Below are 26,506 nucleotides of genomic sequence, written 5' to 3'. Positions count from 1 at the left end.
TTACACAGTGTCGGCAGTGCAGCAGCCATCTCTGACTGACTCTTTACTCAGAGAGCGGTTGGGGTGTGGAATGGACTGCCTGCTGTCATAGTGAAGTCGGACACGTTAGGAACTTTCAAGCAGTTATTGGATAGGCAGGTGGAGCACACTAGAATGATAGGGAGTGGGATAGCTTGATCTTGGTTTTGGACAAAGCTCGGCACAACATCGTGGGCCGAAGGGTCTGTACTGTGCTGTACTGTTCTATGTCCTATGTTCCATGTAACCCTTCACAGAGTGGCTGACATGTTCCTGAAGATTGATGCTGCTGTCTGGACATTGCCAGTGTCTGGGTGGAGATGTTCTTTCCACAATTTCTCTTTCATCCTTATTCACATATCAGCCTGTAGGTTTAACGCTCACCTTGTCAGAACATATCAGATTATTCATCTTTTGCCTCATTGCAGCCACTGCTCAGACCCTTGGCAGTGTCTATCCAGACTTGCTTGGGTTGATGTGACAGGTCTCGTTCTCCAGTCCTGAGGGAACAGAACCTTCCTCCAAACCGAAATAGCCTTGAGAATTTCCAGGGTAGTGTCAGCGAATTGGGTTTAATCTGCCTTCTGCCATTTCAGCCCTTTGTTCATTAACCAGGGCTCCCTCACTGCTCCCTTCAGAGCCTTTAAAAGCGCTGCTGGCTGCCTTTAAATCTGGTGCCAGCATTGCCAGAATTGTGCTGTCCCCTGCAGCCACTGCTTAAGCTCTGGAATGCACAGGGATTTGGGGGAAGGTGGGGGAATGCCACTTAGTGAATTGCTCATTCGAAGACTCAGTGCAGACACGATGGGCCGAGTGGCCTCCTTCTGCTCTCTAACAATACTGTGATTCTGCCTGTGCTGCCTGAGTGGACGGATTTCCCGAACCTGTCAGACATTTACTGTGCCCGTTCTGGCTCTGTGTGGAGTTGGTTAGTTCAGTTGGTTCGGTGTCTCCAGCGTGATGTAGAATGACGCTGTTGTTGAGGGTTTGGTCCTCGTTCTGGCTGTGGGGTTAATGGAGTCCCAACTCTTCCCATATCCCCACGTTTACTAAGTTGTATCCCTGAAGTGACATGTACCAAATTGTGTCTCTTTCTATTGGAGAGATTTCATTGGGGACTGTGGCTACTAACACTGTCCACACGGCAACATCACCAACTTCCAGTTGAAATATCGATAACATTTTCAACCACTGTCTCCACAGAATTCTTACGGAGCACAATGAGGCCATTTGGCCCATCGTGTCTGCACCAGTTCACCAAATTGACATTCGAAATTCGTGTCATTCTCCAGACTTTTTGTCGTATCCATTTTCGTAGCTCATTGCCTATCTTCAAAAAATCATCTAATTCCTTTTTGACTGCTTCGATGCAGCCGACCTCCACCACACTTCCCGGCTGTGAGTTCCAGACCCGAACCACTGGCAGTGTGAGAAAGGTTTCTGTCGCATCATCTTCAACCCCACCACACACTCCATTCCTGAGCCCCAGTTAGAATACTCACTGTCTCCATCTCCTGGTGTCCCTGTCTAACTGCACTCAGTTACCCCCTCACTGTCTCCATCTCCTGGTGTCCCTGTCTAACTGCACTCAGTTACCCCCTCACTGTCTCCATCTCCTGGTGTCTCTGTCTAACTGCACTCAGTTAGAATACTCACTGTCTCCATCTCCTGGTGTCCCTGTCTAACTGCACTCAGTTACCCCCTCACTGTCTCCATCTCCTGGTGTCTCTTTCTAACTGCACTCAGTTAGAATACTCACTGTCTCCATCCCCTGGTGTCCCTGTCTAACTGCACTCAGTTAGAATACTCACTGTCTCCATCTCCTGGTGTCTCTGTCTAACTGCACTCAGTTACCCCCTCACTGTCTCCATCTCCTGGTGTACCTGTCTAACTGCACTCAGTTACCCCCCTCACTGTCTCCATCTCCTGGTGTCTCTGTCTAACTGCACTCAGTTAGAATACTCACTGTCTCCATCTCCTGGTGTCTCTGTCTAACTACACTCAGTTAGAATACTCACTGTCTCCATCTCCTGGTGTCTCTGTCTAACTGCACTCAGTTAGAATACTCACTGTCTCCATCTCCTGGTGTCTCTGTCTAACTGCACTCAGTTAGAATACTCACTGTCTCCATCTCCTGGTGTCTCTGTCTAACTGCACCCAGTTAGAATACTCATTGAATGTCCCGCGCTGTACATTATTATTGTTAATGATCTTATTCTTAAAAACACTGTGGATTTACCCTGATTCCTGTTATGTTTCTCTCTCTGATCTCCAGTCTCTGTGGTAACGCTCTCACAGATTCTTGTGCCGAGGACCTGGCCTCTGCTCTCAGTACAAACCGCTCACTGATAGATCTGTATCTGGGTGACAATAAACTGGGAGATTCCGGAGTGAAATTGCTGTCTGTGGCTCTGAGGAATCCGGACTGTAAAATACAGAAACTGCAGTAAGTAGCAGACTGTGTGAGATTGTGTTTATAATAACTGAATATTCAACAATATAATTTCACCACTGGTATTTGTATAAAAAACACTGCCCGTTACTATTGGCGTCAGTTATGAATCAGGAAAACTGCTTTTTCTCTGATTCCTGTTGCTTCTCTCTCTGATCCCTGAGCAATGGGATGTCAGTCCCACAGATCCTTATGTTGAGGGAGTGGGGGAATAATGTTATGGTTCACCCTCTGAGGTCCAGTCATTGGCAACTGCAAACTGCATTGAATTTCTACCTTCGGGTGTGCTGACTCTCAGAATCCCCAACCTGATCCAGTCACATGACTTCATATTATAAGATCCGACAGCTTTGACAAATCAACAGAAAAGGCAATGAGGGACAATTCGCCTGGGAGCAAAGGTCGCCAGTCACAAATCTGATAGGTTTGTGGTCACAGCACAGCTGAAGTAACCTATATAGTTTTGGTCACCTTATGAACGTATGTTCTTTCCACCATTCCTCTTTCATCCTTATTCACATATCAGCCTGTAAGTTTAACGCTCACCTTGTCAGAACATATCAGGTTATTGATCCTTTTGCCTCACTGCAGCCACGTGCTGCCTGTTCTGGCCCTCGGCAGTGTCTATCCAGACTTGCTTGGGTTGATGTGACAGGTCTCCTCCTCCACTCCTGAGGGAACAGAACCTCCCTCCAAACCGATATAGCCTTGAGAATTTCCAGGGAAGTGTCAGCGAATTGGGTTTAATCTGCCTTCTGCCATTTCAGCCCTTTGTTCATTAACCAGGGCTCCCTCACTGCTCCCTTCAGAGCCTTTAAAAGCGCTGCTGGCTGCCTTTAAATCTGGTGCCAGCATTGCCTGAATGGGGTCTTCCCCTGCAGCCAGTGGTTAAGCTCTGGAATGCACAGGGTTTTGGGGGAAGGTGGGGGGATGACACTTAGTGAGTTGCTCATTTGGAGAGTCAGTGCAGACACAATGGGCCGAATGGCCTCCGCCTGCTCTGTAACAATTCTGTGATTCTGCCTGTGCTGCCTGAGTGCACGGATTTCCCGAACCTGTCAGATATTAATGTGCCTGTTTGGTTATATGTGGAGTTGGTTAGTTCATTTGGTTTGGTGTTTAGAGTGTGATGTAGAATGATGCTAAATCTGAGGGTTTGGTCCTCTTACCGGCTGTGGGGTTCATGGAGTCCCATCTCCTCCCATTGCCGCACGTTTATTAAATTTTATCCCTGAAGCTACATGTAACAAATTGTCTCTCTCTCTATTGGAGAGAAACACAAAGAACAAAGAAAATTACAGCACAGGAACAGGCCCTTCGGCCCTCCAAGACTGCACCCACCAGGCTGCCTGACTTAACTAATACCCCCTACCCTTCCGGGGACCATATCCCTCTATTCCCATCCTATTCATGTACTTGTCAAGACGCCCCTTAAACGTCACCACCATATCTGCTTCTACTACCTCCCCCAGCAACGAGTTCCAGGCGCCCACTACACTGTGTAAAGAATCTGCCTCGTACATCTCCTTTAAACCTTGCCCCTCGCACCTTAAACCTGTGCCCCCCTGGTAATTGACTCTTCTACCCTGTGAAAAAGCTTCCGACTATCCACTCGGTCCATGCCTCTCATAATCTTGTCGACCTATATCAGGTCTCCCCTCAACCTCCGTCGCTCCAGTGAGAACAAACCAAGTTTCTCCAACCTCTCCTCATAGCTAATGCCCTCCAGACCAGGCAACATCCTGGTCAATCTTTTCTGTACCCTCTCCAAAGCCTCCACATCCTTCTGGTAGAGTGGCGACCAGAATTGAACACTATATTCTAAGTGCGGCCGAATGAAGGTTTGATAAAGCTGCAACATGACTTGCCAATTTTTAAACTCAATGCCCCGGCCGATGAAGGCAAGCATGCCGAATGCCTTCTTGACTACTTTCTCCACCTGCATTGCCACTTTCAGTGATCTGTGGACCTGTACACCCAGATCCCTTTGCCTATCAGTATTAACATTTTATTGAGGACTATGGCGACTAACACTGTCCACACGGCAACATCACCAACTTCCAGTTAAAATATCGATACATTTCCAACCATTATCTTCACAGAATTCTTACGGTGCACAATGAGGCCATTTGGCCCATCGTGTCTGTACCAGCTCACCAAATTAGCATTAGGAATTTGAGTTATTCTCCAGCGTTTTTCTCGTATCCCCGCTCATTCTTTATATTCAAAAAATCATCTAATTCCTTTTCGACTGCTTCGATGCAGCCGACCTCCACCACACTTCCCGGCTGTGAATTCCAGACCCGAACCACTGGCAGTGTGAGAAAGGTTTCTCTCTCATCATCTTCAACCCCACCACACACTCCATTCCTGAGCCACTGGCCATCCCATGTCCCTCCCTGTGACTCAGGGTAAGGACATGGGAAATCTGTGCTCTTCCCTTTCACCATCATCCTTTTTGTCGTTTAATCACTCCGGCACTTCCATTTCGTTCTTTCCTTGTCACCCGCCCATCCCCAGCTCCCTGTCACTTAAAACAATTTAATTCACCGCTATTTCCAATTTCTAAGTTTCGCGAATTGAACTGAAACCAAATCTGTTTCTATCTTCACAGATATTGCCTGACCTGATGAGAGTCTCCCAACATATTCATATTTCAGATTTACAGCATCAATATAATTTTGCCTTCTGTATCAACTGAAGTTGTGTTTCTTGAATGTCCCGCGCTGTACATTATTATTGTTAATGATCTTATTCTTAAAAACACTGTGGATTTACCCTGATTCCTGTTATTTTTCTCTCTCTGATTTCCAGTCTCCATGGTAACGATCTCACCGATTCTTGTGCCGAGGACCTGGCCTCTGCTCTCAGTACAAACCGCTCACTGATAGATCTGGATCTGAGTGGCAATAACCTGGGAGATTCCGGAGTGAAACTGCTGTCTGTGGCTCTGAGGAATCCGGACTGTAAAATACAGAAACTGCAGTAAGTAGCAGACTGTGTGAGATTGTGTTTATAATAACTGAATATTCAACAATATAATTTCACCACTGGTATTTGTATAAAAAACACTGCCCGTTACTATTGGCGTCAGTTATGAATCAGGAAAACTGCTTTTTCTCTGATTCCTGTTGCTTCTCTCTCTGATCCCTGAGCAATGGGATGTCAGTCCCACAGATCCTTATGTTGAGGGAGTGGGGGAATAATGTTATGGTTCACCCTCTGAGGTCCAGTCATTGGCAACTGCAAACTGTATTGAATTTCTACCTTCGGGTGTGCTGACTCTCAGAATCCCCAACCTGATCCAATCTCATGACTTCATATTATAAGATCCGACAGCTTTGACAAATCAACAGAAAAGGCAATGAGGGACAATTCGCCTGGGAGCAAAGGTCGCCAGTCACAAATCTGATAGGTTTGTGGTCACAGCACAGCTGAAGTAACCTATATAGTTTTGGTCACCTTATGAACGTATTTTATAAACATTTGAGAAAATGTTGGCTTGAGTCTTTCATGGCATGCCAGGCTTATCTTATGAAAAAATATAGAAATTATTCGTCCGATACTCACTGCAATTGGGACGAACCACGGCTGATCATGGTCGGCAGGGTGGTAGAGCTGTTAGCACTGCTGACTCAGAGCGCCAGAGACCCGTGTCAATTCCGGCCTTGGGTGAGAGATTGTGTGGAGTTTGCATGTACTCTCCGTGTCTGCGCAGGTTTCCTTCGGTTACTCCAGTTTCCTCCCACATGCCAAAGATGTGCACGCTAGTTTGAGCGGCGATGGTAAATTGACACTTGATGTCAGGGGGATTTGCAGAGTTAATATGTAGGGTTACTGTTATAGGGCCTGGGCGGGATTGTTGTTAGTGAAGGATTGATGGGCCGAATGGCCCACAGCTTGTCTGGACTTGCAGAATCTCACTGGCTGTCCTGTCTGGAGACAATACACATCTCTTTAACCTGTGCTTAATGCTCCCTCCACTCACACTGTTTGTACCTTTAAGACTGGTTATCTGTAAAGACTGCATTCCAGTCATTATTCTGTAAATTGAGTTTGTGTCTCTGTGTGCCCTGTTTGTGAGCATTTCTACACTCCACCTGACGAAGGGGCAGCGCTCCGAAAGCTAGTGGCATTTGCTACCAAATAAACCTGTTGGACTTTAACCTGGTGTTGTTAAACTTCTGACTGTTCCTAACCCAGAGCTCCATGTGACCAATGATGAACACACAAGCACCAGGTTTTGGACTCAGCAGCAGAGTCTCTCCTGTGCCCATCCACTCACTCACTCACTCTCTCTGGATCCACAACCCATCTCACCATCAGCGATTGCCCACCCAGCCTCCAGGTCTCCCAGCTCCAGCACTGCATCTTCTATTGGCATAAGGATGACACAATCCAGACACTGTCACTCTTGGCTCCTTCTCTGACGCTGAGTGCCCTCTTCTACAAGCACATAAATTTCCATTGTTACTCACCCATCAAAGACACACACAAGCCTATGGTGCTGCCAGACTGCACATCATGGGACCACCAGGATGGTCACTCAGTGTCGGCAGTGCAGCAGCCATCTCTGACTGACCGGAACCCTTCACAGAGAGGCTGACATGTTCCTGAAGATTGATGCTGCTGTCTGGACATTGCCAGTGTCTGGGTGGAGATGTTCTTTCCACCATTCCTCTTTCATCCTTATTCACATATCAGCCTGTAAGTTTAACGCTCTCCTTGTCAGAACATATCAGGTTATTGATCCTTTGCCTCACTGCAGCCACGTGCTGCCTGCTCTGGCCCTCGGCAGTGTCTATCCAGACTTGCTTGGGTTGATGTGACAGGTCTCCTCCTCCACTCCTGAGGGAACAGAGCCTCCCTCCAAACCGATATAGCCTTGAGAATTTCCAGGGAAGTGTCAGCGAATTGGGTTGAATCTGCCTTCTGCCATTTCAGCCCTTTGTTCATTAACCAGGGCTCCCTCACTGCTCCCTTCAGAGCCTTTAAAAGTGCTGCTGGCTGCCTTTAAATCTGGTGCCAGCTCTGCCAGAATGGGGCCTTCCCCCGCAGCCAGTGGTTAAGCTCTGGAATGCACAGGGTTTTGGGGGAAGGTGGGGGGATGACACTTAGTGAGTTGCTCATTCGGAGAGTCAGTGCAGACACAATGGGCCGAATGGCCTCCGCCTGCTCTGTAACAATTCTGTGATTCTGCCTGTGCTGCCTGAGTGCACGGATTTCCCGAACCTGTCAGATATTAATGTGCCTGTTTGGTTATATGTGGAGTTGGTTAGTTCATTTGGTTTGGTGTTTAGAGTGTGATGTAGAATGATGCTAAATCTGAGGGTTTGGTCCTCTTACCGGCTGTGGGGTTCATGGAGTCCCATCTCCTCCCATTGCCGCACGTTTATTAAATTTTATCCCTGAAGCTACATGTAACAAATTGTCTCTCTCTCTATTGGAGAGAAACACAAAGAACAAAGAAAATTACAGCACAGGAACAGGCCCTTCGGCCCTCCAAGACTGCACCCACCATGCTGCCTGACTTAACTAATACCCCCTACCCTTCCGGGGACCATATCCCTCTATTCCCATCCTATTCATGTACTTGTCAAGACGCCCCTTAAACGTCACCACCATATCTGCTTCTACTACCTCCCCCAGCAACGAGTTCCAGGCGCCCACTACTCTGTGTAAAGAATCTGCCTCGTACATCTCCTTTAAACCTTGCCCCTCGCACCTTAAACCTGTGCCCCCCTAGTAATTGACTCTTCTACCCTGTGAAAAAGCTTCTGACTATCCACTCTGTCCATGCCTCTCATAATCTTGTCGACCTATATCAGGTCTCCCCTCAACCTCCGTCGCTCCAGTGAGAACAAAACAAGTTTCTCCAACCTCTCCTCATAGCTAATGCCCTCCAGACCAGGCAACATCCTGGTCAATCTTTTCTGTACCCTCTCCAAAGCCTCCACATCCTTCTGGTAGAGTGGCGACCAGAATTGAACACTATATTCTAAGTGCGGCCGAATGAAGGTTCGATAAAGCTGCAACATGACTTGCCAATTTTTAAACTCAATGCCCCGGCCGATGAAGGCAAGCATGCCGAATGCCTTCTTGACTACTTTCTCCACCTGCATTGCCACTTTCAGTGATCTGTGGACCTGTACACCCAGATCCCTTTGCCTATCAGTATTAACATTTTATTGAGGACTATGGCGACTAACACTGTCCACACGGCAACATCACCAACTTCCAGTTAAAATATCGATACATTTCCAACCATTATCTTCACAGAATTCTTACGGTGCACAATGAGGCCATTTGGCCCATCGTGTCTGTACCAGCTCACCAAATTAGCATTAGGAATTTGAGTCATTCTCCAGCGTTTTTCTCGTATCCCCGCTCATTCTTTATATTCAAAAAATCATCTAATTCCTTTTTGACTGCTTCGATGCAGCCGACCTCCACCACACTTCCCGGCTGTGAATTCCAGACCCGAACCACTGGCAGTGTGAGAAAGGTTTCTCTCTCATCATCTTCAACCCCACCACACACTCCATTCCTGAGCCACTGGCCATCCCATGTCCCTCCCTGTGACTCAGGGTAAGGACATGGGAATCCTGTGCTCTTCCCTTTCACCATCTTCCTTTTTGTCGTTTAATCAGTCTGGCACTTCTATTTTGTTCTTTCCTTGTCACCCGCCCATCCCCAGCTCCCTGTCACTTAAAACACTTTAATTCACCGCTATTTCCAATTTCTAAGTTTCGCGAATTGAACTGAAACTAAATCTGTTTCTATCTTCACAGATATTGCCTGACCTGATGAGAGTTTCCAACATATTCATTCATATTTCAGATTTACAGCGTCAATAGAATTTTGCCTTCTGTATGAACTGAAGTTGTGTTTCTTGAATGTCCCGCGCTGTACATTATTATTGTTAATGACCTTATTCTTAAAAACACTGTGGATTTACCCTGATTCCTGTTATTTTTCTCTCTCTGATCTCCAGTCTCCGTGGTAACGATCTCACCGATTCTTGTGCCGAGGACCTGGCCTCTGCTCTCAGTACAAACCGCTCACTGATAGATCTGAATCTGAGTGAGAATAACCTGGGAGATTCAGGAGTGAAACTGCTGTCTGTGGCTCTGAGGAATCTGGACTGTAAAATACAGGAACTGGTGTAAGTAGCAGACTGTGTGAGATTGTGTTTATAATAACTGAATATTCAACAATATAATTTCACCACTGGTATTTGTATAAAAAACACTGCCCATTACTATTGGCGTCAGTTATGAATAAGGAAAACTGCTTTTCCTCTGACTCCTGTTGCTTCTCTCTCTGATCCCTGAGCAATGGGATGTCAGTCCCACAGATCCTTATGTTGAGGGAGTGGGGGAATAATGTTATGGTTCACCCTCTGAGGTCCTCTCCTCCTCCTCAGATGTGCACAGCTCTCCCCGGGCACAGCATCCATTGATTTGTGAATGGGGGAGAGTGAGTGGATGACAGTAAATGGAGGACAGAACATGGTGGTGGAGTCTCGCTGTTAGTAACAGATGTCAGTACAGTAGCGAGAGGTGAACTTAGTTCCAATTATCAAGATGCAGAATCAGTTTGGGTAGAGATAAGAATTAACAAAGTTAAAAGATCACTTGTGGGAATCTTTTATAGGCCCCGAACAATATTCAGAATCTCCGACACAGGAATATTAATGGGGTCTTGTAAAAACATTCTGCAATAATCACAGGTGATTTTAACATTCATGTACAAAGAAGAACAAAGAGCCATGCAGCACAGTAACAGGCCCTTCGACCCTCCAAGCCTGCAGCGACTCCTCATTCTTATTCAGACCCAGTACTTATTGCTCAGACGCAGCTTCTGTTCCTCTGCTCATCTCCCGTTCATGTTTCTATCAAGATTAACCTTGAACATTGGGAACGTGCCTGCTTCCGTCAACTTCACTGGCTGTGCATTCGAGGCACCCACCACTCTCTATGTGAAAACTTTCCACGCACGTCTCCTCTAAACTTTCCGCCTCTTGCCTTCAAACTGTCCCGTCTTGTAGTTGATCTTTCCACCCTGGGGAAAAGACTCCAACTATCAACCATATATCTGCCTCTATCAGGTCACCCCTCAGCCTCCGTCTTTCCAGTGAAAACAATCAGAGTTTATTCAACTTCTCTTCATACCTTAGACCATATCTTCAGACCAGGCAACATCCTTGTAATCCTTTTTTGCACCTTCTCCAAAGAAGCCACATCCTCCTTGTTGTCTGGCGATCAGCACTGCACGCAATATTCCATGTTGGGCCCAACTAAAGTTTAATACAGCTGTAACATAACTTGCCAACTTTTATACTCGATCCCCTGGCCAATGAAGCAAGCATGCTGCATGCCTTGTTGACCAAGTTATCCACCTGTGTTACCACTTTCAGGGATCAGTGGACAAGTACGCACAGATCCATCTGTATGTCAATGCTCCTGTTATTTTTTTCAGACAGGGAAGGCTGGGGGACGACCATGTGGAGTTGTATTAAATTATAGAAATGAACCTTTCCCCTTTGTTTTAGGAGACAATAACCAGGGGCATAGATTTAAGGCATTGGGCAGGAGGTTCAGAGGAGAATGGAAGATGGCACAGTGGTTAGCATTGCTGCCTCACAACGTCAGGGACCTTTGTTTAATTCTGGCCTCGGGTGACTGCCTGTGTGGAGCTTGCATGATCCTCCCATGTGTGCGTGTTTCCGTCAGGTACTCTGGTTTCCTCCCACAGTCCAAAGATGTGTAGGTTAGGTGGATCGACCATGCTAAATTATCATTTCATGTCTAAAGATATGTAGTTTCAGTGGATTTGCCATGATAAATGTCCAGTGATAAGCAGTTGTGTGGGCCTGGCTTTTTCGGACAGTCAGTGCAGAGCCGATGAGGCGATTGGGAGCCTTCTGCAGAGTGGGTATTCTATGGTTCTGTGGAAACGTTTTTTCACCCAGAGGGTGGTGGGAATCTGGATCTCACTGTCTGAAAGGGTGGTGGAGTCGGGAACACTCGCAACATTTAAGAAGCATTCAGACAAGCACTTGAAATGCCGCAGCAGACAAGGCTATGGAGCAAGTGCTGGTAGTGGATTAGAATAGATTGGTGCTTGATGGCTGACACAGACACGATGGGCCGAAGGGCCTCTTTCTGTGCTGAAAAACTCTATAAAGTCCCAGGGGTTGGAAGTTCTGAACCAGAACCTGAATTTTCACTGATTCCTGTGATTTCTCTCTCTCTGATCCCAATGCAGTGGAATGTCAATCACATTGATTTCTGTGCCCTGGGTGTAGGGGAACAATGTGACGGTGACTGAGGACCCGTTCACATGCTTACAGGGGGACACACGTCACCCAGTCACACAGCCCTTGATTTGTGAGGAAGAGTAAAGAGTGAATGGAGGCAATTGTTAAGACGCAGACCAGAAACTCCAAGGTGTTTTGTGAAGTTAGCCTGGACCCTTGGTTTTACATTTGATTTTGGCATTGATGAGCATGAGGTGTTTCACTCCAGGTATGAATCAAGTGACCCACTTGGATGCTTTTATCAAACACAGTTTATTTCAGAATGCAGTTAGAATATAACAACAAGAATTAGCATAACCTTCACCAATTGCAAGACTTAAACATGACACAGTATAACTCTTAACAGCTAGCTATCTCTGTTGTTCCAATATAAAGCAATACCCACAGACATACACCCTTCTCCAACATTAGTTAGCACAAAAACAAGTAAGCTCACGTGATGCCGATTTCCAGCTTTTTACCACTTCCGGAGAGCCAACAGACAATTGTTTTCAGAGAAGGATGTCGCCTCCGAACAGCCCAACCGCAGAGAGGTAACCCCAGTCTCTGACAGCTTCCAACACAGCAACACTTAAACAGCAAAAACTCCAACTTCAGAGAGGGAAACAGCACTGCTGTTTGTCTGAACTTCAAGCAGCTTCTGAAAGCAGAATTAAAACTAGAATGTTCTGTGAAAAATAGCTGTCCCTCAGTCACATGACATAACCTGTCAATCACCCGCAATCAAGCTCTACTCTGCCATCCCAGGGGAAACACTGAAACAACAGAACACTGCATTAGTTCAGATTAAAATCAACATGATGTCAATTATACTGCTTCAGTAACAATAAAGGAAACCGGCGACAGACAGCACGGTGCCGACAACATAACCTGCAGAGAAACATGATTAAAATAGAAACTAGAAGCAGGAGTCGCCATTCGGCCCTTCGAGTCCTGCTACACCATTCATTTTGTTCATGGCTGATCATCAAATTCAATATCCTTCAATATTCAGTATATTTCTTCAAGACATAGTTTGTAACAAAATGTACATTCCAACACGTCCTTCAGCCGGTTCCATGTGACCGGTGATGGGCACACAAGCTCTATGTGTTGCAGGCACCAGAGAGTCTCCTGTGTCCATCCATTTGACCGCACACTCTCAGCTCCACAACCAGTATCGCAATCAGCGATTTCCCACACTATCTGCTGTTCTCCCAGCTCCAGCGCTGCTAATTCTACATGCAAGGATTACAAGATCTGGACGCTGTCAGCATTTTTACTTCATTCCCTGACGTTTCGTGCTCTCTTCTACAGGCACATAAAGTTCCATTGTTACTCTCCCATCAAAGACACAAGCCTGTGCTGGTGAGAACCTGACTGACCATCATGTCTACACAGGGAAAGCCTCTTGCCTGTGACCATCCCATTCTCACAGTGCTAGAGTTATCTGACTAACTAGAACCCTGCAGAGAGAGGCTGACATGTCTCTGACAGTCGATGCTGCTTTCTGGGCGTTGCCTGTGTCTGTGTGGGGATGGCCTTTCTACCATTTCACTTTCATTCGACCCCATATGCCTCAGATTATATGCTATAAAATGCTTCACCACCTTGTCAGAACTTGGCAAGTTATTCATCCTTTTGCTTCATGCAACCATATAACCCACGCCTACTCAGGTCTCCAGTAATCTCCATCCCGATATACTTGGATTGATGTGGCAGATACTGTCCAGTCCTGAGAGGACAGAAATTTGCTCCAAACTCACGTAGCCTTGGGGAAGAGTACCAAGTGTTGCCAAGTGCATCATTGAATTGAGTTTAACCTTCCTCCTCCCATTCCAGCCCTGTGTTCAGTAACCAGATCTTCCTCACTGGTCTCTCCAGAGCTGCTGCCTATCAAAGTGCTGCCCGTGCCAGCATTGCCTGAACCGGGACTTCCCCTGCAGCGAGTGGTTAAGGGCTGGAGTTCACTGTCTGGGAGTGTGGTGGAGACACGTTCAGTTGAAAATTTCCAAAGGGAATTGGATTATGATCTGAAAAGGAAGATTGTGCAGGGTTACGGGGAGAATTTGGGGGAATGACACTTAGTAAATTGCTCATTCAGAGAGTCAGTGCAGAGAGCATGGGCCGAATGGTCTCCTTCTGCTCTGTGACAATTCTCTGATTCTATCTGAGAGAGATACCAATGGCCCTTTGTGGACACTGGCTAAATTACCTAACCCTGTTGACACTGCAACATCACCAGTTTCCAGTTAAAATCTCGATACATTTCCAACCATTATCTTCACAGAATTATTGCGGAGCACCACGAGGCGAAATGTGTCTGCACCGGCTCACCAAACTAGGATTAGGAATTTGTCTCATTCTCCTGCCTTCTCCTCGTATCTTTGCACATTGTTTCATTCGATTGTTCATCGACTGCCCTCTGTGATGCCTCGAATCAGCCTGCCCCCACCACACTTCCAGACTATACATTCCAGACCCGTACCACTGGCATCGTGAGAAAGGTTTCTCTCTCATCATCTTCAACCCCACCACACACTCCATTCCTGAGCCACTGACCATCCCATGTCCCTCCCTGTGACTCAGGGTAAGGACATGGGAATCCTGTGCTCTTCCCTTTCACCATCTTCCTTTTTGTCGTTTAATCAGTCTGGCACTTCCATTTTGTTCTTGTCACCCGCCCATCCCCAGCTCCCTGTCACTTCAAACAATTTAATTCACTGCTACTCCCAAGTTTTAATTTTAGCTAATTGAACTGAAACTAAATCTGTTTCTCTCTTCACAGATATTGCCTGACCTGATGAGAGTTTCCAACATATTCATTCATATTTCAGATTTACAGCATCAATAGAATTTTGCCTTCTGTATCAACTGAAGTTGTGTTTCTTGAATGTCCCGCGCTGTACATTATTATTGTTAATGATCTTATTCTTAAAAACACTGTGGATTTACCCTGATTCCTGTTATTTTTCTCTCTCTGATCTCCAGTCTCTATGGTAACAATCTCACAGATTCTTGTGCCGAGGACCTGGCCTCTGCTCTCAGTACAAACCGCTCACTGATAGATCTGAATCTGGGTTCCAATAACCTGGGAGATTCAGGAGTGAAACTGCTGTCTGTGGCTCTGAGGAATCCGGACTGTAAAATACAGAAACTGAAGTAAGTAGCAGACTGTGTGAGATTGGGTTTATAATAACTGAATATTCAACAATATAATTTCACCACTGGTATTTGTATAAAAAACACTGCCCATTACTATTGGCGTCAGTTATGAATAAGGAAAACTGCTTTTCCTCTGATTCCTGTTGCTTCTCTCTCTGATCCCTGAGCAATGGGATGTCAGTCCCACAAATCCTTATGTTGAGGGAGTGGGGGAATAATGTTATGGTTCACCCTCTGAGGTCCTCTCCTCCTCCTCAGATGTGCACAGCTCTCCCCGGACACAACATCCATTGATTAGTGAAAGGGGGAGAGTGAATAGATGACAGTAAATGGAGGACAGGACATGGTGGTGGAGTCTCACTGTTAGTAACAGATGTCAGTACAGCAGCGAGAGCTGAACTTAGTTCAAGATGCAGAATCAGTTTGGATAGAAATAAGATTTAACAAAGTTAAAAGATCACTTGTGGGAATCATTTATCGGCTCCTAACAACAGTCACAATCTCCGACACAGTACACAGGAAAAATAACGGGGCCTTGTAAAAACATATTGCAATAACCACGGGTGATTTTAATCTTCTTATAGAAAGAAGAACAAAGAACCGCACAGCACAGGAACAGGCCCTTCAGCCCACCAAGCCTGTGGCGCCTCCTAACGCTTATTCAGACCCAGAACTTACTGCCAATTTGCGGTTTCTATTCCTCTGTTTGTCTCTTGTTCATGTGTCTACCAAGATGCACCTTGGACATTGGAAACGTGCCTGCTTCCGCCACCTCCATTGGCAGTGCCTTCCAGGCACCCACCACCCTCTGGGTGAAAACTTACCCCACACACACCTCCCTCCAAACATTGCTCCTCTCACCTTCATCCTGTGCCCTCTTGTAGTTGACCATTCCACCCTGGAGAAAAGTCTCTGACTATCCACCATATTGATGCTTCTCATAATTGTGGACACCTCCATCAGGTCACCCCTCAGCCTCCCTTTTTGTAGTGAAACAATCTGTGTTTATACAACGTCTCCTCATAACCTAACCGTCCTTGACCAGGCAACATTCTGGTAAACCTTCCTTGCCACCCTCTCCAAAGCATTCACATCATTCTGGTCGTGTCGCGAACGGAACTGCAAGCAATATTCAAATGTGGCCAACTGAAGTTTCATACAGCTGCAACATAACTTGACAACTTTTACACTCGATGCCCCGGTCGATGAAGACAAGCATGTTGTCTGCCTTCTTGACCACCTCATCCACCTGTGTTGCCACTTTCAGGGATCTGTAGACTTGTACACACAGATCCCTCTGTAGGTCAGTGCTCCTGTGGCTTCTTCCATTTACTGTATAAATCACTCAGATTGTCAAAAGTTGAAAAGAAGATTCGTTCACAGAATATATTCAAGCAATTTCTTGGAGAAGCACGTTCCAGTGCCAATCACACAACAAGCTGTTTTAGACATGGTGATGTGCAAATGTGTGGCGTTTCCAAAAAAAATAGATTCCTTTCATTTGGAGAAGAGCAGCAGAAGTGTTCCAGCCGTTGCTAATTCAAGGAGTGTATTAGATTAAGTGAAGATGTGGCACCGGGGTTGGCACTGCTGCCTCACAGCGCCAGGGACCCGGATTCATTCCAGCCTTGGACGACTGTCTGTGGAGTTTTCACGTTCTCCCCGTGTCTGTGTGGGTTTCCTTCGGCTGCTCCTGTTTCCTCCCATAGTCCAAATAAACTGTGTAGGTTGTGTGGATTGGCCATGCTAAATTGTCCGTTAGTGTCCAAGATGTGTAGGTTAGGTGGATTAGCGGCGTAAATATGTGGGGTTACGGGAAACCGGGCAACTGCAGATCTATTAGTCTGACATTGATAGTATGGAAAATCCTATAATAATCTATAATAAAGGAAGTGATAACAGAACAGTTTGAAATTAATGGCAGGATTAGACAGGGCCAACATGGATTTATGAAAGGCTGGCACGGTGACACAGTGGTTAACATTGTTGCGTCACAGCCAGGGGCCCGGGTTCAATTCCAGCCTTGGGTGACTGTGTGGAGTTTCTACATTCTCCCCGTGTCTGCGTGTGTTTCCTCTGGGAGCTCCGGTTTCCTCCCACACTCCAAAGATATGGATGGTAGATGAATTGGCCATGGTAAAATTGCCCTGAGTGTCCCAAGATATGTAGGTTAGGTGGATTAGCCCCAGTAAATTAGTGAGTTTATGGGGAGCGGACCTTGGTAAGTTACTCTGTCAGTGTGTCTCGATGGGCCGAATGACGATTCCTACACTCGGGATTCTACAGTTGCATGATTCACACACAAGAGGTTATTAAATAAAATTGGAGCACGTGGGATTGGGAGGAATATACCAGCATGGATTGAGAACTGGTTAATGGACAGAAACAAGGAGTTGGAATAAATGGGTTTCTTTTGGGTTGACAGCCTCTAACTAGTGGAGTACGGCAGGGATCAGTGTTTGGGTCTCAGCTATTCAGAATCTACATGAATGATATGGATGTGGGGATCAAATATAATATTTCCAAATTTGCGAATAATGGAAAACGAGGTGAAAATCTGAATTGTGAGGAGGATGCAAAGATGTTTCAAGGGGATGTGGAGAGGCTCAGGGAGGCTCCACAACTGGAGTGATGTGTACAGTGTTGAGCTCTTTACTTAAAAAAGGAAAGAATTGTATTGGAACCAGTTCAGAGAAAGTTCACTCGGCTGATTCCTGGGATGGAGAGGTTTATTTTACGAGGGAAATTTGGGCAGATTGGAGCAATATCTATGAAAGTTCAGAAGATTAAAAGGTGATCGCATTGAGGGGATGAGACAGGGTGGTTGCTGAGAGGCTGTTTCTTCTTGTAAGAGAGACCAGAACAAGGGACAGATTTTAAAATGTAATTGTCAGTCCCTTAAGACTGAGATGAGGAGAAATTTATTTTTTAGATGGTGGCTGGTCAGTGGAATTCTCTTCCCTGGAGACTAGTGGCGGCAGAGTCATTGAATATATTCAAGGCTGAGTTCAGAATGATTTTGGATTGAGAAGCGAATCAAGGGTTACGGGGAAAAGAGTTGAGACTATAATTAGATCAGCCGTGATGGAGTATGCTCGAGGGGCTGAATGGCCTTCTGCTGTTCCTAGTTATTTTGTTCCTATCCCAATACGTCCTTCAGACTGCTCTCTGTGACCAGTGATGGATAAACAAGCTCTATGTTTTGTCCTCACCAGACGCTCTCCTGTGCCCATTCATTAGGCCACCCACTCAACCCATCTCACCAGCAGTAATTACCCACTCTGCCCCCAGGCCTTCCTGATCCAGCACTTCATCTTCCATTGGCGTAAGGATGGCAAGACCTGGATGTCTCCACTCTTCTTCACTCATTCCCTGATGATGTTTGCTCTCTTTCCAAACACATAAACTGTTACTCACTCATCAAACACATGCACTAGCCCAGGGTTGTCCAACGTGTGGACCAAGGGGGGAATGTGACCCTCGAAGCCCCTCAATGCGGCCCCCGGAGCGAGTTTCCAGAATCTCAGTCACACAGTTTAGTTTGAATGGAAGAATCTGCATGGAGCTGCTCCTCCAATCACATCCCGTTTCTTTCCCATGTTTGCTGCTGCTGGGTTTTTGAGCCAATCTGCAGCAAATGTGGGAGAGAAACAATTTGTGATTGATGAGGATTAAACTCTAATAATCATCTTTATTTATTACTCATTATTGTGCTCAGCAAGTTGTTTCTTTTCATATCTCAGTTTAGTTTTTAATTGAAATTTCTGCTGTGCCAAACTTTATCATTCTGAAATTTACTCATCGGCCGCTTGAGTGAGAAAAACATTGACGTGTGTTTGCCCAGTGAATATGTTGGTCAGCCCTGCTCTAGAGCCTAACGGACATGTCTCTGACAGTCAATGCTGCTGCCTTTGCATTGTAAGAGTTTTAACAACACCAGGTTAAAGTCCAACAGGTTTATTTGGTAGTAAATACCATTCTCTTTCGGAGCGCTGCTCCTTCGTCAGATGGAGTGGAAATCTGCTCTCAAACAGGACACAGAGACACAAAATCAAGTTACAGAGTACTGATTAGAATGCGAATCCCGACAGCCAACCAGGTCTTAAAGACACAGATAATGTGAGAGAAGGCAGCATTAAGCACAGGTTACAGAGATGTGTATTGTCCCCAGACAGCACGGCCAGTGAGATTCTGCAAGTCCTTTGCATTGCCAGTGTCTGGGTGGAGCTGTTCTTTCCACAATTTCCCCCTCATCCTTATTCACATATCAGGCTGTGCTGCACTCACCGTGGCAGAACACATCAGGACATTGATCCTTTTCCACTCTGTAACCACGGGTCTGAAACCTGCTCACCTCCCAGCAATCTCCATCCAGACTGGCTTGTACCGATGGGATAATCTCCTCCCATCCTGAGGGAACAGGACCTCCCTCTGAGCCTGAGCAGCCGGGAGGAGCCCCTCCAGGGAGGAATTAGTGATTGGGGGGAAACCCTTGCTCTGCTTTCTGACATTTCAACCCCTCATTCAATAAGCAGAGCTCCCTCGCTGCTCCCTCCAGAGCTGCTGTGTTTGAAAGTCCTGCTGGCTGCCTTTGGAGATGGTGCCAGCATTGCCTGAACCGGGACTGCCCCCTGCCCAGGCTGCCTCAGTGGGCAGCTCCCCCTGCCTGCCAGCCGTTAATTGTCCCCCTCTGACAATATCACCTTCATAACTCTGCCTATCCTGCCCACACGGACACACCACCCATTTCCAATCCCCATGCTGGCACTTCAGAGCTTCTGGTAAAATCACAGCCATTATCTTCAACCTCACCACAAACTGCATTCCCAAACCACTGACCATCCCATGTCCCTCCCGAGCCACTCCGAGTAAGGACACGGGGATCCTGTGATTATGGTCCTGTCCCATCATCACTTTTATCATTTAATCACTCCTGTAATTCCAGTTTGTCCTTTCTTTGTTTCTTCCCCAGCCACCCACCGCTGTCACTTCAAACCTGTCAATTCACTGCCCGTTCCCAGTTCCAATGGAAGCTCAAACTTTACCCCTGTTTCTCTCTTCACATGTATTTAGTGAACCTGCTGAGCATTTCCAGTTTATTTATATTTCATTTTCAGCATTGAGTATTTCCTCATTCTACAGAAATGCAGGTTGTGTTTTTGGAATGTGTGATACAATACATTATTATTGTTATTAACAGTATTATTTAAAACACTGGGGATTGAGCCTGATTCCTGTTATTCCTCTCTCTGGTCTCCAGTCTGTATAGGAACGCTCTCACAGATTCTTGTGCTGAGGATCTCGCCTCCGCTCTCAGTACAAAACAGTCACTGAGGATTCTGTTCCTGGGATTAAACTCCTTCACAGATCAATCTGTCCCTGCTCTCCGCCGCCTCATACTGACCTGCAGCAGTCTGGAGGAGATCTGGTGAGTGTTTGTGTTAATTTTTAGTGTAACAATTAAAATTTAAATGGATTTAAAATATAAATGGGCCTGAATCTTCCAAGCAGCAGCAATGGTAAGCAGATTGTCGGTATGTTTAAAAATTCTCCCAACCTGAAACTGCTGCATATTTCTCCCAGGATCTTCAGCACTGCGACCCTGGGAGCTCCATCAGAGCAGACAAGAGTCGGGGAAGAGAGAGCACACACCCTATTTACAGCACAGTGACCCCGGGGAGCTCCACCAGAGCAGAGTTGGGGAACAGACAGCACACACCCTATTTACAGCACAGTGACCCCGGGGAGCTCCATCAGAGCAGAGTCGGGGAAGAGAGAGCACACACCCTATTTACAGCACAGTGACCCCGGGGAGCTCCATCAGAGTAGAGTCGGGGAAGAGAGAACACACACCCTATTTACAGCACAGTGACCCCGGGGAGCTCCATAAGTGTTAGTTGATTGTGGGAGTGAATGGGTTGGTGTGTCGCTGGATGAATGGTTAGTCAGGGAGCTGAGGAGAGGTTCAAGGATTAGTTCTGGGTGTCGGGAGGGTGGTCGAGTTGTGTTGTGTTGGGTTGGAGGGTTAATCAGCAGTTTGGATGGTGGCTGGGAGTTGGTAATGTTGTTGGGTGTCTAGTTAGATTTGGTTGCGTGGTCGGGGGTTGGGATTGGTTTATAGCTTTGGAGAGTCGTGGGTTGGGGTTGCTTCTTGAGTAATCAGTTTAAGTCAGAGATATAGTCAAGAGTGTATTCAAGAGGCGGCTGCATATAGCACTTGGGGCGAACAGGATCAAAGGTTATGGGGAGAAAGCAGGATTAGGCTTTTGAGTTGGACGATCAGCCATGATTGTGATGGATGGTGGAGTCGGCTTAAAGGGCCAAATGGCCGCCTCCTGCTCCTATCTTCCATGTTTCTGTGTCAGGTCAGGGGAGGTTTGGACGGATGAGGCCAAGTTGGGAGGTTTAGTCAGATTTGTTCAAGGGCTAGTGGGAGGTAGTCGGGCGGGAGGGGAGGTAGAGATGATTTACGGGAGTGATAGCCTGTCAGGGGGAGATACCAGCAGTAGCCAGGCCTGTGACACCACAGCTGGTTCTGCTGTGGGACAGGGTCGGGCAAAGAGCAAGCGAGCAGTAGTAATCGGGGACTCGCTAGTTAGAGGCACAGACAGGCGTTTCTGTGGCTGCAATCGAGACTCCAGGATGGTGTGTTGCCTCCCTGGTGCCAGGGTCAAGGACGTCTCTGAGCGATTGCAGGACATTCTGAAGGGGGAGGGTGAGCAGCCAGAGGTCGTTGTACATATTGGTACCAACGACATAGGTAGGAAAAGGGATGAGGTCCTGAAATGTGAATACAGAGAGTTAGGCAGAAGGCTAACGTGTAGGACCTCGAAGGTAGTAATTTCAGGACTACTACCGGTACCACGTGCTAGTGAGAGTAGGAATAGGAGGATTAGGCAGATGAATGTTTGGCTTGAGAGCTGGTGCAGGGGGCAGGGATTTAGATTTTTGGATCATTGGGATCTTTTCTGGGGAAGGGCTGATCTGTTCAAGAGGGATGGGTTACATTTGAACTGGAGGGGGACTAACATCCTGGCGGGGAGATTTGCTCGAGCAGCTCGGGAGCGTTTAAACGAGGTTGGCAGGGGGGTGGGATCCAAAGCAGTAGGGAGACAGAAGAGAAGTTTGAGGACAGCACGGAAGTTAAAGAGAGCACATTAATTAGTAAAGGCAGTGTCAGTAATCCTAGTACCAGACAGATCAGACAGAAGCAAGACAGAGAGCAAGGGAAGTCCAGATTAAACTGCATTTATTTCAATGCAAGAGGCCTGACGGGCAAGGCAGATGAACTCAGGGCATGGATGGGTACATGGGACTGGGATATTATAGCAATTACTGAAACATGGCTAAGGGAGGGACAGGACTGGCAGCTTAATGTTCCAGGGTACAGATACTATCGGAAAGATAGAACAGGAGGTGAGAGAGGAGAGGGAGTTGCACTTTTGATTAGGGAAAGCATCACGGCCGTACTGAGAGGGGATATATCCGAGGGTTCGGCCACTGAGTCTCTATGGGTGGAACTGAGAAATAAGAAGGGGGAAATCACTTTGATCGGGTTGTACTATAGGCCCCCAAATAGTCAGCGGGGAATTGAGGAGCAAATATCTAAGGAGATTACAGATAGCTCCAAGAAAAATAGGGTGGTAATAGTCGGAGATTTTAATTTTCCCAACATCGACTGGGACAGCCATAGTATTAGAGGGTTGGATGGAGAGAAATTTGTTGAGTGTATTCAGGAGGAATTTCTCATTCAGTCTGTGGATGGCCCGACTGGAGAGGGGGCAAAACCTGACCTCCTCTTGGGAAATAAGGAAGGGCAGGTGACAGAAGTGTGAGTGAGGGATCACTTTGGGACCAGTGACCATAATTCTATTAGTTTTAAGATAGCTATGGAGAATGATAGGTCTGGCCCAAAAGTTAATATTCTAAACTGGGACAAGGCCAATTTTGATGGTATCAGGCAGGAACTTTCAAACGTTAATTGGGGGAGTCTGTGGGAAGGAAGAGGGACGTCTGGTAAGTGGCACGCTTTCAAAAGTGTTTTAACCAGGGTTCAGGGTGAACACATTCCTCTCAGAGTGAAGGGCAAGGCTGGCAGAAGTCGGGAACTCTGGATGAGGGATATTGAGGCCCTGGTCAAGAGGAATAAAGAGGTACATGACGTGCATAGGCAGCTGGGATCAAGTGAATCTCTTGAAGAGTATAGGGGGTGTAGGAGTAGAGTTAAGAGAGAAATCAGGAGGGCAAAAAGGGGACACAAAATTGTTTTGGCAGATAAGGCAAAGGAGAATCCAAAGAGCTTCTACAAATACATAAAGGGCAAAAGAGTAACAAGGGAGAGAGTAGGGCCTCTTAAGGATCAACAAGGTTATCTATGTGCGGATCCACAAGAGATGGTTGAGATCCGAAATGAATATTTCTCATCAGTATTTACTGTTGAGAAAAGCATGGATGTTCGGGAACTTGGGGAAATAAATATTGATGTCTTGAGGAGTGTACATATTACAGAGAAGGAGGTGCTGGAAGTCTTAAAGTGCATCAAGGTAGATAAATCTGTGGAACCTGATGAGATGTATCCCAGGACGTTGTGGGAGGCTAGGGAGTAAATTTGAATCATCGATAGTCACGGGTGAGGTGCCTGAAGATTGGAGGGTGGCAAATGTTGTGCCTTTGTTTAAAAAGGGCTGCTGGGAAAAGCCTGGAAACTACAGGTCGGTGAGCCTCACATCTGTGGTGGGTAAATTGTTGGAAGGTATTTTGAGGGGCAGGATCTACAGGCATTAGAGATGCAAGGACTGATTAGGGACAGTCAGCGTGGCTTTGTGAGTGGAAAATCATGTATCACAAATTTAATTGATGTTTTTGAAGGGGTAACCAAGAAGGTCGATGAGGGCAGTGCAGTTGATGTTGTCTACATGGACTTTAGCAAGGCCTTTGACAAGGTACCGCATGGTAGGTCGTTGCATAAAGTTAATTCTCACGGCATCCAGGGTGAGGTTTCTCCATGGATACAAAATTGGCTTCTTGATAGTGGTTGCAGAGGATTGTTTTTCAAACTGGAGGCCTGTGACCAGCGGTGTGCCTCAGGGATCAGTGCTGGGCCCACTGTTATTTGTCATTTATATTAATGATATGGATGAGAATATAGGGGGCATGGTTAGTAAGTTTGCAGATGACACCAAGATTGGTGGCATAGTGACAGTGAGGAAGGTTATCTCCATTTGCAGCAGGATCTTGATCAATTGGGTCAGTGGGCTGACGAATGGCAAATGGAGTTTAATTTAGACAAATGAGAGGTAATGCATTTTGGTAGATTGAACCAGGGCAGGACTTACTCAGTTAATGGTAGGGCGTTGGGGAGAATTACAGAATTAAAATATCTCGGGGTGCATGTTCATAGCTCCTTGAAAGTGGAGTCACAGGTGGACAGAGTGGTGAAGAAGGCATTCAGCATGCTTGGTTTCATCAGTCAGGATACAGGAGTTGGGACGTCTTGTTAAAGTTGTACAAGACATTGGTGAGGCCACATTTGGAATACTATGTGCAATTCTGGTAACCCTATTATAGAAAGGATATTATTAAACTAGAAAGAGTGCAGAAAAGATTTACTAGGATGCTACTGGGACTTGATGGATTGAGTTATAAGGAGAGGCTGAATAGACTGGGACTTTTTTCCTTGGAGCGAAGGAGTTTGAGGGGTGACCTTCTAGAGGTCTATAAAATAATGAGGGGCTTAGATCAGCAAAATAGTCAATATCTTTTCCCAAAGGTAGGGGAGTCTAAAACTAGAGGGCATAGGTTTCAGGTGAGAGGGGAGAGATATAAAAGTATCCAGAGGGGCAATTTTTTCACAGTGTCTGGAACAAGCTGCCAGAGGTAGTAGTAGAGGCGGGTACAATTTCATCTTTTAAAAAGCATTTAGACATTTACATGGGTACTATGGGTATAGAGGGGGATGGGCCAAATGCAGGCAATTGGGATTAGCTTAGGGGTTTTAAAAACAAAAGGGTGGCATGGACAAGTTGGGCCAAATGGCCTGTTTCCATGCTGTAAACCTCTGTGACTCTGAGTGGGTCTAGTCAGACTGTGGGAGGTGGAGTATGGGGATCAGTGGGAAGTGATTGGGGGACTCGGTTGTGCTATTCAGGTATTAGCCCAGGTGGTGAGCTGTCTAACATTACCTGAGTAACTATCCAGGTAAACTTTGTGGATCTGTCCCAAGTATCTGACTCTAACTGCAGCAGGGGAGTTCCCCAATAGTAGTTAATACCTCTGGGACAATTCCCAGGTAGATCAGTGCGTCAGGACATCCACAGGGTCCCGATGCTCATCTTCGGATGTGTGTCTGGTCTCTGGCGATCCAGAGACCAGAAGATTTGTCCCATTAACTCCAGTCTCCTGTTATTTACTCTGTTGTTCAATCTGTTTATTTCCTGTTTCATCTTTAATCTGTTTCAGGCTGCGGGGAAATCAGTTCAGTCCAAATGGGAAGAGACAGCTGGAGTCGCTGCGGGGATCCAGACGGGGACTGACAGTGCGAGTGGGAACATTTCAATCTATAAACATTGCTGCTCCACCGGTTACAGTGAAATCCTGAATTGTGAAGATCTTCGACAGCTCCTTCCAAACCCTTCATTCCTGCCCCTCTCCCTCCCTATTCCATCAGCCCCTCCAGCCTGGCACTGATTTCCCTGCTTACCTGGTTTCCCAGCTGGAAAACGGTTGTAGTTTTAGTCTCCACATTGAAGGAAAGATTGCTGCAAACCATTGTTTAAGCAGCAATGTGTTGTCAGTGTTCTCAGCAACAGAGTCTTCAACCTCCTTTCAAAATGGAGCAGCAGAGATCATTCTCCAGAGAGAGAACAGTGTGTGTGATTCTGACAGTACCCAGCAGAGGGCAGATTGGTCAATCTTGTCAGAGTTTCCTCTCTGTCTCTGTGAATGAATTAAAGGCTCCACCAGCCTCTCCTCAAAACCTCTTTCACTATCTGGTGATTAAAGTGACACAATGCCACCATCTGCTGGCGGCTCACAGCTACTGCAGGCGCTGCTCTCTGTGAGCCTCAGACAAGTTCAGTAAGTCCCATGTCTGCATCTGGGAACCGGTTCCTGCAGCGTGAATATTGAACAATATTGACAGGGATTGGAGTTTGCAGCAGGAACCCCGGCTGGTGAATTCACCCTTTTATCACCAGACACTGTACATGAACTCTGTTCCCTCATTCCCTATGGGAGATATTGTCTGGAGATTGTAGTTGGGGATGATCTCAGACTGTAATGTGTACATTTGGTGCAGTTATCAGACACTAATCCCATTCAGAATGGGGGTGGGTAAACTCTGCTGCACTCTGTAATTCCTGTGTCAGACATTCAGTGTATAATCTTACACAGGGGATCTTGCAAACGGTTCTTTTAACGTTTCCAAGATAATTGTCTCAATCTCACAGACTGGTTCTCTGAAAATTGGAAACACAAACATTTTGAGACACAATTACAACCTTCAATCACATTTTGTCCGTGTTCGAACAGAAAATAATTTCCAAACAAACTATTCCCCTTTTGCAACTCTT

The 26,506-nt window shown here is 46.4% G+C and overlaps 1 protein-coding gene across 1 annotated transcript in view; it reads left to right on the top strand.

The window, feature by feature from the left end:
* LOC144486003 (NACHT, LRR and PYD domains-containing protein 3-like) overlaps positions 1 to 26,085 on the top strand; it is a 49,267-nt gene extending 23,182 nt beyond the window's left edge. The window contains exons 5-8 of the mRNA XM_078204112.1: positions 2,294 to 2,464; positions 5,285 to 5,455; positions 20,197 to 20,364; positions 25,395 to 26,085. Coding sequence (XP_078060238.1) covers positions 2,294 to 2,464; positions 5,285 to 5,455; positions 20,197 to 20,364; positions 25,395 to 25,533 — 649 coding nt within the window. The 3' untranslated portion in view covers positions 25,534 to 26,085. The remainder of the gene's footprint in view (positions 1 to 2,293; positions 2,465 to 5,284; positions 5,456 to 20,196; positions 20,365 to 25,394) is intronic.
* Positions 26,086 to 26,506: the final 421 nt, after the last annotated feature.

Source organism: Mustelus asterias, unplaced genomic scaffold (assembly GCF_964213995.1).
Source record: "Mustelus asterias unplaced genomic scaffold, sMusAst1.hap1.1 HAP1_SCAFFOLD_263, whole genome shotgun sequence".
In the NCBI taxonomy this organism is placed as follows: domain Eukaryota; kingdom Metazoa; phylum Chordata; class Chondrichthyes; order Carcharhiniformes; family Triakidae; genus Mustelus; species Mustelus asterias.
The sequence above is the reverse complement of the archived record's forward strand: the minus strand, read 5'-3'. Positions and strand labels throughout refer to the sequence as shown.